General features: G+C 49.4%; 1 protein-coding gene across 1 annotated transcript; it reads left to right on the forward strand.

Moving 5' to 3' along the window:
- The first annotated feature begins 291 nt into the window (after nt 1-291).
- Nucleotides 292-5,942, forward strand: HEMGN (hemogen). Its single transcript, XM_064404951.1, has 4 exons — nt 292-1,128; nt 3,429-3,522; nt 3,949-4,220; nt 5,335-5,942. Exons 1-4 carry the CDS (start codon nt 1,047-1,049, stop codon nt 5,442-5,444), a joined length of 558 nt encoding a protein of 185 aa, XP_064261021.1. The 5' UTR covers nt 292-1,046; the 3' UTR covers nt 5,445-5,942.
- The last annotated feature ends 7,164 nt before the right edge of the window (nt 5,943-13,106 follow it).

The raw sequence follows: 13,106 nt of genomic DNA on the forward strand, positions 1-13,106 counted from the left end.
CCTGGCATAAGAAGCTAGGAAGACAGCTTTCAGGAGAGGCCAAGATTACCCCCTCACCTCACATGCACTGATCTAGGGGCCTGGTCATTCCCAGAGAGCAAGGAACAGGCTCTCAGCATTGAAGCCATTGTACCAGGCAGCAGCTTCCCCTTTGCAGCGATTCTGGCCCTGCAGGTGTCCCTGCAGGAGCCTGCAGGCCAGCAGGGCTGGGGCTGCAAGGGGCTACCAGCAACTAGGAACAGCCACTTAAAGAAATCATCCTGTGGGGGCAAGGGAACAGCTGGGTCATCCCACTGGTTTTACTGCCCATTGCCATCCTGCTTCAGTGAAGTGCTTTGTTCATAGTCCTGATCCACCAGGGACTGGACCACAGGATCATTAGGAAGTCTTCAACATCCACAGCCAGGCTGGCATGGATTTGTTATTCTGTCTGGATCCCAGGAAGCTGGTGCAGCTGTTGGACAGGTAACATGACTGTGACAGTCTCCATCCCTAGGGGTTTCCAAAGAATATGACAACACAGCCATCCTGACCTTGTGAAGCAGCCAGTCCTGCCGTGAGGGGAGCTGGAGGATGTCCCTTCCTACCAGCACAGCTAGGATCCTATGCAAACACCTTCAGACAGTACATGTCCTATTTCAGACCTCTCAAGGGGTCCTTAAGGACTAACAACACGTCCCTGCATCTCACTCTGGAAAGAGCAGTCAGGCAGTGCCACATCCTGCCCTGCCATGTCCACTACAAAGGAGAGATTTTCAGTCACAGTTTAGCATCAGTGAATGTAAATTTCCTATCTGAAGTGGAATTATTTGCAGTATAAAAGCACTAACATGTTTTGCAATCTACACAGTAGGTCCTGGACAGAGACTCACACACCTTTGCACTCTGATAAGGAGAATATTATTACCCTCCTAGTGGCCTGGCCAGATAAGAGGTTTGGGGCGGGCAGTCTGCATTTTTTTCAAGCTCTCATTATGCTGCACCAGTATCTCCAGATGCTGTTTCCAGGGAACTAAGCTGCTTTCTAATTAAAACTGCAAAGAGCAATGGAGAGTTTAGGCAAAGACCATGCTTCTTCGGACTCTTCCCTGCCACCCTCTGCAGCCTGTGAGGAGTATGCTGTGCCAGGTAATGTGATAACATTCCTAACTTGAGTTTTTTGAGAGAGCAGAGCATGATTTTTGCTACCAAGTGTTTCTCAGAAAGGAACTAATAATTATTAGTCTAGCTTGGGGTACAGGATGCACATTTAACTGTGAATGCAGTGTCTTTTTACATGTTACGTTCCAGATCCCAAAGGCAGAAGCACATATAAATGCTTTTCAACTGAAGTCCTTCAGAGAGCATCAGTAGATTGTCTCTTTGCAGACTGGGAGTACTGCCTCATTGTTTTTACAGCTTGATTTTCTTTTCTCTTTTCATTTAATTTTTGTTTCTCTGTGGCCTCTAGTAAATATTTTTTTCATCAGGATGCATATGTTTTACTGTGGTCTTTCCTGCTTAGTGCTGGCAGGTGACAGATTTGGAGCTATTGTGGGGCTGCTTTCTTGGACCAGTTAGAAGTGAATTAGGGGTGTTTTCTTAGAATGGACTGCGAAGGAGACTGATTGTGAGCAGCTAAAATTGCTTTTACAGCTCACAAGACATTTTTGAAGGAAAATAAAATTACCTTGGCTGCAAATGGGATGTGCAAGAGATTATGTACTTCAGTAGCTGAACCGAGGTCCTGCGCAGATCCTGCAACTGCAACTTGTAACCACATCTTCCCAGGGAGTTTACTGCCTTTTTCTCTGTGGATGGCAGAGTCATCTCCTGCTGGCTGAGCCCTACTGTCCCTGTTACTGCCTCATGTCCAGGAACAACCTCCCACTTGTCTTGGAGTTGTTCTCAGCTTCCCTGGACAGTGCTCTGGGCAGCCCGATGTAATTTTAAAGTTGACTCTGCTTTGATGGAGGGCATTGAAGCATAAACCAACATAAATACTCTCCAAGATAAATTTTTGTAAGATTATTATTAATTATCAGATGTGTCTTGTGTAAAAGTCTACTTTGGGCAGAGACTGGCTCCTGCTGTCAGTTTTATATTGTCCTGTCCTGGACTACAATTTTTCTGGCATTTAATAAATACATGGGACAAAAGACCTGTAATCCCAGCTTGGCCTCAGAAGTCTTTCTCACCTTGACACTTCTATCATCTGATCAAGAGAATGACAAAATGACAATTTTTCACTGACTTCACTACTTTAGTGTGAGCCAAGGCTTTCTGTGAAAGGAGCTGGATGCGATTACATCTGGAAGGAGCAGGTCATAGTTTTGCTTTTCCACTTGTGTGAGTTTTATTGAAACTATGAAATCAGTTCTTTTGTGATCTCTTCAATGTACCTTTGGGAAGAATTCCCTCTCCCTCAAGGCTTCAGGGCAGTAGTGTTTTTCCCTGTGTCTCCTGGAATTGGATCTCATGCTGCTTGATTTGGTACAAGTTTTTACTATCAAAGCTTAGAGCCTACACTAGAAATCATCAGGATTGTTGTCTTTTAGGACAAAGACACAGAAAGTGAAGTTCGGACCATTTTTTAGGCTGGTCATTGCCTCAGGAAGCCATTTGGAGCCCATTGCAACCAGTGAAATGGACACTGCTTACCTTGGCCGAGGGAGGCATGGTGGCTGGGATCTGGGAGTGCTCCTCTCTGGTGCTGGCTATATGCAACCTGCACATCCTGCCCAAATAATAAAGCCAGCATTGGAGCTTTCTCACATCAGTTAGTCTTTCTTAGGCCCTGCCATGGTCTTCCTCACAGCTGCAGACCAGCTTGGGGCTGTTTGTGTGGTGTTTGGGACCAATTTTCTCAACCCCAGCAGTGTGTACTAGCCCTGTCTTGGTCTCTGGTTGGATCACCATCTCCCCACGAGGTCTCAGCCCAATGCACGTGAGCATCTGTGTGGGTAAGGCTGTGCCCTCTGGCTCATCCTTGTCCCCACAGAGCTGTTCCTGTTTTGAAGGACTGTCTGTCCTGTGGGTCAAGGCTTTCTCCCAGGTTTTTAGATAAACATCTTAATTTCAGTGGTGGCCAGTTCCAGCTGTCTGGGAAAAAGAGTAACAATAGAGAAATCATCTTGCAGTCTGTACTGATGCCTGATCAAAGGCACCATGCCCCAGGTCCCTACAGTAGGGTTGGACACGGGCCACCCCAAGGAATTGTCACTGGAAATCTAGAGTAATTGTCAGGCTAGGAGCCTGGGAGTTTTGGGGGCTGTGTCATCAAATCCTACCCACTGGTGCTGTGCTGGAAGTACAGGTGCTCAAGGAGTTTCATATTAAGATTCCTTTGGGACAAAAAAAAAAAAAGAGCATGGCCTCTTGCATCAGTGCTCTAGTGCCAGGCAGGGAGGGATAAGAATGTCACATTAGCATTTGCTATATCGTTGTAGATGTCATCATAACCCGTCGCTTGAGGGACCGGGAGTTGCTCAGGAAAAGAAAAGCAGAAGCCCTGGAGAAAGATTCAGCTCAGTGGGTTATGAGGTAAATCTTGCTTTTTCTGTCAAATTGCTTTTGTGGTGCACTTAACCTGTGCCCAGACATGGCCCAGCCCCTCCATCTTCACCCAAGGACAGAGCCATCAGTCTGCAGTGAGGAAAGCTGACCTGCAGCCAGTAGCTGCTCAAGGTCTACACAGGCACTGGGGAGAGAGATGGATGGGGGGTAGCAAGAAAACCTCAGTCATTATGTGGGGCTGAGGAAAAATGTGTTGCCCAAGCTCCTGCCCACTGGTGCAGCTGCAGAAGGCTGCTGTGCAGAGCTCAGGAGGGGGGCTGAAGAATTGCAACTTCTGCCGGGATGAACTGGGTCACAGTCACAACAGGGGGACGCAGCAAAGCTGCCTCAGGGCAGAAGGGAAAGTCCTTTGTCCTATTCCCAAGTCATCATCCCTGTGAAATCCCCTGGCAGAGACTATAAGAACGAACAGCAAAGGAGAGCCAGAAGAGCCAAAAGAGGACGGGGCCGTCAGACAGTGGTCAAGGCTGTCCTGGAGTCAGAGCCAGCAGTGGACCCCCAGCCTGACCCTCAGGAGAAGGCTGAGCCAGTGCCCTCTGAGCCAGCACTGCCTGAGCCAGGCTTTCAACAGCAGCCACCTCTGCTGACCCTCCAGAACATGGGCGGTGGGATGCAAGCAGTGCCAGCAGAAGGGGAGCTGGCAGAGAGGAGCTTGGACCCTGCTGGTGAGTTGCCGCAGAGCTGCTGGCCCCATGGTGGCCTGGGGAGCAGTGCAGTGCCACCGCTTGAGGACTGTCAGCCAAGGGTGCCCACCTTATCAACAACGATCCTACAGCATCTCCAGGTGTGGGTCCCTTCCCCACAGAACCTGGGTAGCTGAGGAAGGGTGGGGGGATGGTGGGACTGCAGGGACAGACAGCCCTCTCCGAGTCCAGGGGAGTGATAAAAAATCCGCTGTTGTCAGTCACTGGGATGGGGTTGTGGACCTGGTCCTTTATACTCCTTGTCCTAAGAACACTTCTGTGACTCTGCCAAGAGCCATATTAGCACAGGGGGATATATCTCTTCTCTCTGGAGAGAAGATGAGTTTTTTTGTGGTCAGAGCTGGTTGGGGGAGTCAAAGTCAAGACACGCTCTGAGCACAGTCCATCCAGTTTCAGGACTGACACTGGGATGGTGGGAGAGCAAAGTGGACACTGGGACGAGGGGTGGGTGTCTGCAGGCAACTACACTTTGAAACCTGCCAGGACTGAGGCATGGAGGGCACTAAGCTGGTCTGAATGGCAGGCTGGTGTCTGGGCTCAGAAAATCCATTTACAGGTACTGCAGCAGGAGCTGCTGCCAGATCTGGCATGGAAAAGTAGAGTACATTCACTTTAGCAGTTATTGGGTCAAGCATGCAAGTTGCTTCAAAACCAGGAAAACTAAGGATTAGGAAAACTAATCTGCTTCAGAGGATGTGACAATCTTCTGACCCTCAACTGCTGCATTCCCAGCAATGTCTGCAGAGGGGGGAAGAAAAGGCCTGTTAATGCAAGGCATGTGGTGCCGTTGTGCCATGGAAAACAGCTATTCTGCATCCTGGGCTCTGGGCTGGGTGTCCAGCCTCCAGCCCTGAGGTCTAGAAATGGGCAACCATCAGGGTTGTGGTCGGTTGCCTCGGGCTTTACCTTCTCCAACTCCCCTCCACAGCTGGGACTGCCCTTGAAAAGCAGGCAATCCACCTAATGCTTTCTCCAGGAAATTGCCGGAGACTGGCCAGGGAGGTTTTAACATGGGACAGAGGGGTAACGTGGGAGCCCCCAGTACAAAATGATCTGTCTCTTACATGCCTTACAGGTGAAGAGGATGTGCTGAAACCAGCAGAAGCAGCTATACTAGAAGAGTTGAATACTCCTCTGGAAAACGACCACCAGGATAACGAATTCATTCCGCACATTCTGTATTAACTTTCTGATTGTTTGGGGATATTTTTTATTTTTACTCTCACCTCACAAACTTGATAAGTACGGCACAGTGATTTTGAGCAGCTGCTTTCTTGGGAGCCATAAAGCCCATACTCTCCATGTCACTTTGCTTTCTATGCTTCCTCCAGGCTAGAGAGGCAGCCCCTAGGGAGTTGCCTGTGGCTTATGAGCCTCCTGCTCTCTCTGCAAACAGGCTGTTTTTCTTGGGCCCATGGAGGGCTTCACAGTGCTCTGCCACACTACAGTTCAGTCGTACAGTCCAGCATCCACCTGTGTTTCTGAAAGTAATTTCTTATTTGCATAAATGTGAGTGGCATTGCAAAGCGAACACTCACCGTGATTTTTTGCTGGCTGGAGCAGCCCAGCTTGGGCTTTTTACTGCACCCCACAAACCCCACCACCCTTTGCACCATTATTTTTAGTCTGAAAGTTTTTCTCATAGCCTGTTTTCATCTGCAATAAACATCTTGCTTTCCTAAAGTTGGAAATATTTTCTGTTTTTAATTTCTGGGCAGCTTCACTCTGACCTTGTAAGACAAACAAAAGAGGCTGAAAACAGCTGAGTGCATTGGGCTGAAACTTGGCTGAATTATACACTTTTGTCAGGAGAATGCCATTTGGGGCAAAGACAGGAGACACTCTGCACAGTAATTTTCTCCCTGTCTCCCCAGTCTTCACACAGGATTTCTCCTGAAGCCAGGAGGTAATGGGGTGCCCTGTGTCTCCCCCATGTTTTGTGTCTTGTGGTCCTTGTTCCTGTGCACACCAAGGGAAGAGGCTCTCTTACATTCCTGTAATGTCCTGACACAAAGGGTCCTTCTCTTCTTGAGAAGGAGTGGAGGTCGTATTGCCACTGTCTGACTTCCCAAGGGCCTGTCTCCCAGAGCACAAGGCTGGCCAGATCCTGCAGGCACCCCTGATTTGGGGGATTTTTAGATGGCTGTGGACATGTTGCTGCTGCTGTCCCAGAGCCCTCGAGGCTCCGTGTCACAGCATGTGTGACATCTAACTGGTGACACCAGTAAGAGTCTCTCCAGTGACACGATGGACACCCTTGACATCCCACCCCTGCTTCGGTCCCAGGGACACGACGTGAGGAGCAAGGGCTTGCCAGCTCTTCGCACAGCCTCCCCATGCTGAATCCTGACCTCCACAGTCACACTGCCAGAAGCTCTAAAGCACCTGGGGGGCGTCAAAGAAGAAAGCATTCAGCAGCACCATACCAAAGCAAATCCAGCTCCATTCCCCACGGGCAGCTCCTGGAGGGATGGGTTTCCCTTGTCAGGCATCCTGACACTTCTTTGTTCTCCATAGGGGTATCACCTTACTCGAGGTTTCGCTCTCCCCTTGAGCCACTGATACCAGTGGCAGCTGAACGAGATCTCTCAGCTTCCGCCACGAACCACTCAAACCTCACCCACAATCCCAAATATCTCAGGTACAACAAGAGGGCCTTGTGAAAGCCCTGCAGCATGGAAGGAACTTCTATCTGTGAGGTTTGCTCTTAAACCAAGGCACTGGGGGAAGGCAGCTGAGGCTGCACTGGCCTGAAGTGGAGCCAGAGGCTGGATGTCATGTTATGGGTGAGCAACATCCCAACAATTGTGCTTGGGTCCTCCTGCAAGCGTGGCACCCACACCGTGCTGCAGAAAGGCTGGGCTGTGGCTGCTGCCAGGCAGGCCAGGAGACCCTTCCACCTGGTGGAGCCCCACGTGTGCCTTGGCAGGGACAGCAAGAGCCAGGGGCCCTTCCCTGCTCTCTAACCCTCTGTAGTGCTGACAGGGAGGGGGATCAGCCATGCTGCCCACTCCACATCTGCAGACATTTAAACTCTCATGGTTTCCAGAGCCCTTTAGACTTTGGGGAGAAGAAACTGCTGGGGGGCTTCCTACAGCTTACATCAATCAAGGAGGGCACAGAACAACCGCATTCCACCTTCTCCATTGTGAAATGGAGCTGTAGGAGCTGGTGAAGTCCTGGCAGAGTGAGTGTCCATGAATGTGGGGCAACACTCACTCTTGAAACACACATGGGCAGTGGTGCTTACCCTTGCACTGGAAGGGCTGGGAGAGCTCCCTGAGGGCAGAGATGTGCAGGAACCAGAGCAAGAGCCTCTGTCCATCTTTGTGGAGATGCCTTTGGTGGCTAGGAAGCCCTGGAGTCATCCCAGGTACTTCACACTCTCTCTTAGAGCTGCTCTTACTTTCTTTTCTCTGGCAGATAGTAAGAAAGGTGTGCCTGTGCAAACAACAAATCTTATCACAAACTGAACATGAGAAAGATAAAGTCCTCCTAATCAACATTTTTACTCGTCATGCATTGGTACTTTCTCTGTTGAGAGGACAGATAACAGAGCTCTTGCTTATACAGATGGGGTTCAGGTGTGAGGCTGGACTCATGGTGGTCCACGTGTACCCCTGAGTAGGTTCTGCTGCCTGAATTGAGTGGGGACAGGCTGGCAAAGGCAGCTGCATCTAGGACAGGGAGGTTTTTAGGTGGAACAAGTCACCTTCTCCCTCTCTTCTCTCCTTCCTGAGTCCAAGACAGATGTCTTTACCCAGGACCTTGAGAGAGAGTCCAATAAAGAGAGAGTCTAATAAAGTAAATTTTCACCCTCTGGGTGAAAACTGGATAGCAGCTATGGTCTGGGTCTGACATGAAGGGGAAGTCTGGGGGAGGCCAGAGACCTTTAACTGACTGCACCCTCCTCACTGGCAAAGAGAAGGATATGGGTGCAGGGAAATAGCTTCTGAGCTATGGAGCCAGCACAGGGAGCCAGGTAAGTGCCTGACACAGTGATCCTTGCTGTGTTGTAAACTGGCAGGGCTGCCTGAGGCTCCTGCAGGATGCTCTGACCTGCTCCTTGCGGCACACAGATGAAGGCATGCTGTGGTACACAGCGGACATGAGCACTGTAGCTGCCTCCTCACTAGTGAGATTCAGCAGGATATTGGTTAATGTCAGCTGGGCTGGACTGAACATGCTCCTGTGAGCTTTTCTCAAGGCTTCAGGTCCTGACCCCCCTCCTGCAGAGCACGGGAAGCCATCCTGAGTCCTGACAGCCATGACACGAGCGCTAAAGAGAGGAAACCTAACATCATATCCTGGAGAACCAGACTCTCCTCTGTCCATGCTGATTACCTTTCAGTATCCTTTCAGGAAATATGCTTCCAGCTCTGTGGGACAAGGGAAGTTGTTTGGTTTGTGCACCCTGACTCCTCAAATCACTCTTAATACATGGGGCCCCTCCTAAAAGTCAGGGATGATCTGTGGCAGGCTGTGGCTCATGGGTGATGTTTTGAACCAGAACGATCTTCCTGTCTTTAGCAGCAGTGAAGTTGTAGCAGAAAGAAGTTGGCAAGCAACTTAGAGCTAGAAGCCACCACAGGTCAGTGAAAGACTTTCCACCCCTGGTCTTGCATGATAAGAAAAAGTTGCTAATTAATTTACTAATATTGACTTTAAGCAGTAAATCCTGGAGACAGCAAATACCCACTCCCTCTTTGGCCACCACTTCCTGCTCAGAGCTTGTTAGCTCTGCTCCTTCCCATCCTGTGTTCACTGTTTAAATAAATGCTTTTATAATGCCGCCAGGGCTGCCACAGACCGGAGCTGTGTGTCCAGCTCGGCTCATCAGTGCTCCACCACCTGGCCTGACTCTCCTGTTCCACCAGGAAATCATGTAACTGTAGAAAAAGTTGAGTCAGGAGAGATTTCTGAAGATCTTGAATCCAGAGCATGGCTAAGTCTGACCAGACTGTTTTGGGCTTTCTCCAATCAAGTGCTGACCTTCTCCAAGACATGGGATCATCCCCCCCCTTGTCCTCATTCCAGGGCTGCTCCACTTTCAAGGAAAGAATGTTTTTCCTTTATGTCCCACCAGGCCTTCCCTCAGCATAGCTTTAGCTCCTTGCCTCTTTCTCCATCTTAGTGCCCTTCAGAGGAGACCCCAGCTCCATCTTCTCTGTAACCCTCTTTCAGACTGCAAATTAGACTCCCTGCTCACCTGCTCTCCATGAGAACAACCCTGATTCCTTCAGCCTGTGTCCTACGTCCAGCTCCCTGCCTTGACCGCCTCAGCTGAGCTCCAATATAAGAATGACTTTTTTGCACTGGGTTTACCCTAACTGGATCCAGTATTCCTGATGTGGGTGGGCTCACATAAGGCAAGGGGAATGGCCACTTGTCTAAGGCCACTGCCTGAAATTCAGTCCATCCAGATGGACTTGGGGTGCTGAGCATGAGCTGTGCCTGTGTCCCCCTTCCCTTCCCTTCCCTTCCCTTCCCTTCCCTTCCCTTCCCTTCCCTTCCCTTCCCTTCCCTTCCCTTCCCTTCCCTTCCCTTCCCTTCCCTTCCCTTCCCTTCCCTTCCCTTCCCTTCCCTTCCCTTCCCTTCCCTTCCCTTCCCTCCTCCCTTCCCTTCCCTCCTCCCTTCCCTTCCCTCCTCCCTTCCCTTCCCTCCTCCCTTCCCTTCCCTCCTTTCCTTCTCCCTCCTTCCCGCTGCTCTTCCAGCGGCGCGGCCGGCAGTGCTCCCTAGCGGCAGCACCGCAGATTCTGCGCTGAGAAGGACCTCAAAGACCATCTCTTCTCCCCCTCCCCCGATTGTTCACAGACACATCCAGCCTGGCTTTGAACACGTCCAGGGATGGGGTATCCATAGCTTCTCTGGGCACCCTGTGCCTGTGCCTCACCACCCTCACAGGAATTTATTCCAAATATGTGATCTAAATCCACCTTTCTTCACTTTGAAGTAATTGTCCTTTGTCCTAGCACATGGCTCTTGTCAAAAGTCCCTCTCCAGTTTCCCCGTAGGCCTCTTTCAGATAGTGGAAGATGCTATGAAGTCTCCCCAGCTGTGTAAGGTCTTCCTGGATTTAAGTTCAGTTCCTGTTGCGCAGAGAGGTACTAAAATCTTATATCCACTTAAGTAGGAAGGCATAAAACCATTTTCCTGGTTGCTTTAAAAGAATTTTCTTTTGCCTTTTCTCCAGAAGGGAATGGTGGAGAAAACCTCTATGGTAACACAGTACAAAAGAAATTACCCAAGAAGGATTTTTTTTTTTTAACAAATGTTTCCTGCATAAAGGTCAAAGCTCTGAATCATCCTCTGCTTCCTCCATGAAAAAGGCACTAACATCAACAATAACATGTTGATGTTGGTGGCCACCAACATGGCCTCTCACACCGTGACAGGGTGGCACTTCTCACTTAGGCATTTATTCCGACCTGTCTGTAACTCCAGGGCAACACCAGTCTGTAACTCCAGGGTCCAAGTCTATTGGTTGGTCAGTTACTCATTGCTGCAGAAATGCAAGCCCCTGTTATTCAAGTAAAGGCAATTTTTGAGAAAACAAGAACAAAACAAACAAACAAAAAACCCCAAACAAAGCAAACAAACAAATAAACAAAAAGAAACCAAGCAAACAACAACAACAACAAAAAAAAAACAAAAACAAAAACAAAAACACAAAAAAAACCCCAAAAAAAAAAAAAAACAACCAAACCACCAAAACAATTTGAGAACTACTGAAAAAAAAATGCACATACACCAATAAACTAAAGTGTAGCCAAAGATAGAGAAGGAAGAAATCATCACCACCAGTATGCACCTCCTGATGAAGGGAAGGAAACCTTCTCTGAGAACATCACAGTCTGCCCATTGAAGACATCACAATGCTGATACCCTGTAAGTCTTGTTCCCCCTCTATTCTTGCAGCCATAAACCTGAGAACACAGGAAGAGTGGCTAGGGAGCCACTATTTAATTGGCCAGTTCTAGGGCCAGCACTCCAGTGAGCCTGATGACAGGCTATGTGTAAAAACATATGGCTGTAGAAGTGATACGAGGCCTCTGACATCGTCTGTAACCTCAGAAAGTGATAGCCTGGATTCATGGGCACCTTTTCCCAAGTGGAAGAGGTCAACTTGAGATGCAGATGGTGTCCTTGCAAGAGCCAGCCACAGGGATAATTGACTCAGAGTGGTTCATGCACCAAGCAAGCTGTCTCTCAGCTATCAGACCAAGAGCTCTGGTGCTGACACTGAACAAAAAAGGTCAAAAGCTGTTCCTTAATCAATTAGGATCTCTTTGCATCGCTCACATCCAGACAACACCTTTCCAAATTCTTAAATGGCTAATGAATCTTAGCTCCCTGGCATCAGAGAAGGGATAGCAGTGAACTCAGCAAGCTCTTCTGTGCCAGCCCACAGATAATACTCCTGCCTCCTCTCCATGGACATTTTCAGCCAGAGCATGCAATGGCCCAATTAACTTCCTGTCATCAGAGGAGGCTAGGATACAGCCTCTTTTCCTCTTAGCCCAAGCAGTGTGGCCAGAGTACTTCATGTTGGCCAGCTGCACCCCGTGCTCCAATGCTGAGAGTTCAGTCTGGCAGCCCTGAGCTGGGTTTTCCTCCCCCTAAGTTCGCCCACAAAAAGAGGGGTTGGATGACTGTACCACATCCAAAAGTAACTCCCAAAAATAACATAATCTCCCACCTTGACTTCTTGAAGGCATACATTTCAACTGGACTGAGTTAAGAAATCAGCTCTGCTGTCTAGAGAGGGCTTCCAGCAAATCAGGGCTTCAGGATTACACGAAGACAAGTGCATAAAGTTGTTCTTTGTGCCAATATAGGCCACTGTATTCTCATACACCAGGCTCTGTAAAGTCAGACCCCCATCAGCCTTCCTGTGCTCACATTAGTTCACTTCCAGGTCCCACATGAGTGGGATGCCCTCTCTGGTCGCTGACATGGCATCTCTAGGTAATGGACACAGCTAAAGTCCAACTCCAGCTACATAGACTGCTTTCCAGTTACAACTCACAATGCTCTGGACTCCCTCCAAGGTACTCCCTCCTGACCAAATGGCCTCCCCTGCATACTCTTTCTCAAAAATTTTATCCACTTCTTGTCACTTTCAAAGGCAGATCATATTTGGGAGTCCCAACACTATTGAAGAAGACTTTCCTATCTGCTCTTTGGTAACTTGGCAGATTTAAGTACCTGTTCCCATCTCATTTGTTACCCTCCAGGCAGCTTGGGCTGTTGACAGGGCAACAGCTGCAGAATTCACTATCCCCCAAACACCCCCAGGAAGCCAGTCACCCCCTCTCAGCAGGAGAAGGGGCAACATCTGCCATCATCTTACCCATGTGCAAGCCAGTTCATCGCCCTGAGGTGTGGAGTTGCCCCTGAAGGCCTGTTGCACCCCGCATTAGCTCTGGCTGCTGCTGGATGATGAATTGCTCCCACAGATGTTGCCATTGCATAAGGTGAGCACGGGATCAGCCTGCGGCTGCGGGAACTCCATCTCTGCAGCGAAAAAAAATAACTGGCCTGGGGTGCAGGAGGCAAGACCAAGCATTTCTGATGCTGCTGCCACAGGACAGGCAACACATTTCCAGCAGCAACACCTCCTCCAGCTGGCCCAGCTCCATGCTGGAGCATCAGAGAGTAATTAACACCAACCACAACCCCCCTGCCAGTCTCTGAGCTCCTGTTCCTCCCACAGGTAGTAACCTTCCCTGCCTGCCCCTTTTTCTAGCAGAGACACGTGGCTGGGATGGAGCTCCATGCATTGGCATCTGGGGCATGCTTATGGTCTGGCAGGAGACCCTCAAAGCAGACTGGTGACTCAAGGGG

This window comes from Passer domesticus, chromosome Z, assembly GCF_036417665.1.
Source record: "Passer domesticus isolate bPasDom1 chromosome Z, bPasDom1.hap1, whole genome shotgun sequence".
Classification (NCBI taxonomy): Eukaryota; Metazoa; Chordata; class Aves; order Passeriformes; family Passeridae; genus Passer; species Passer domesticus.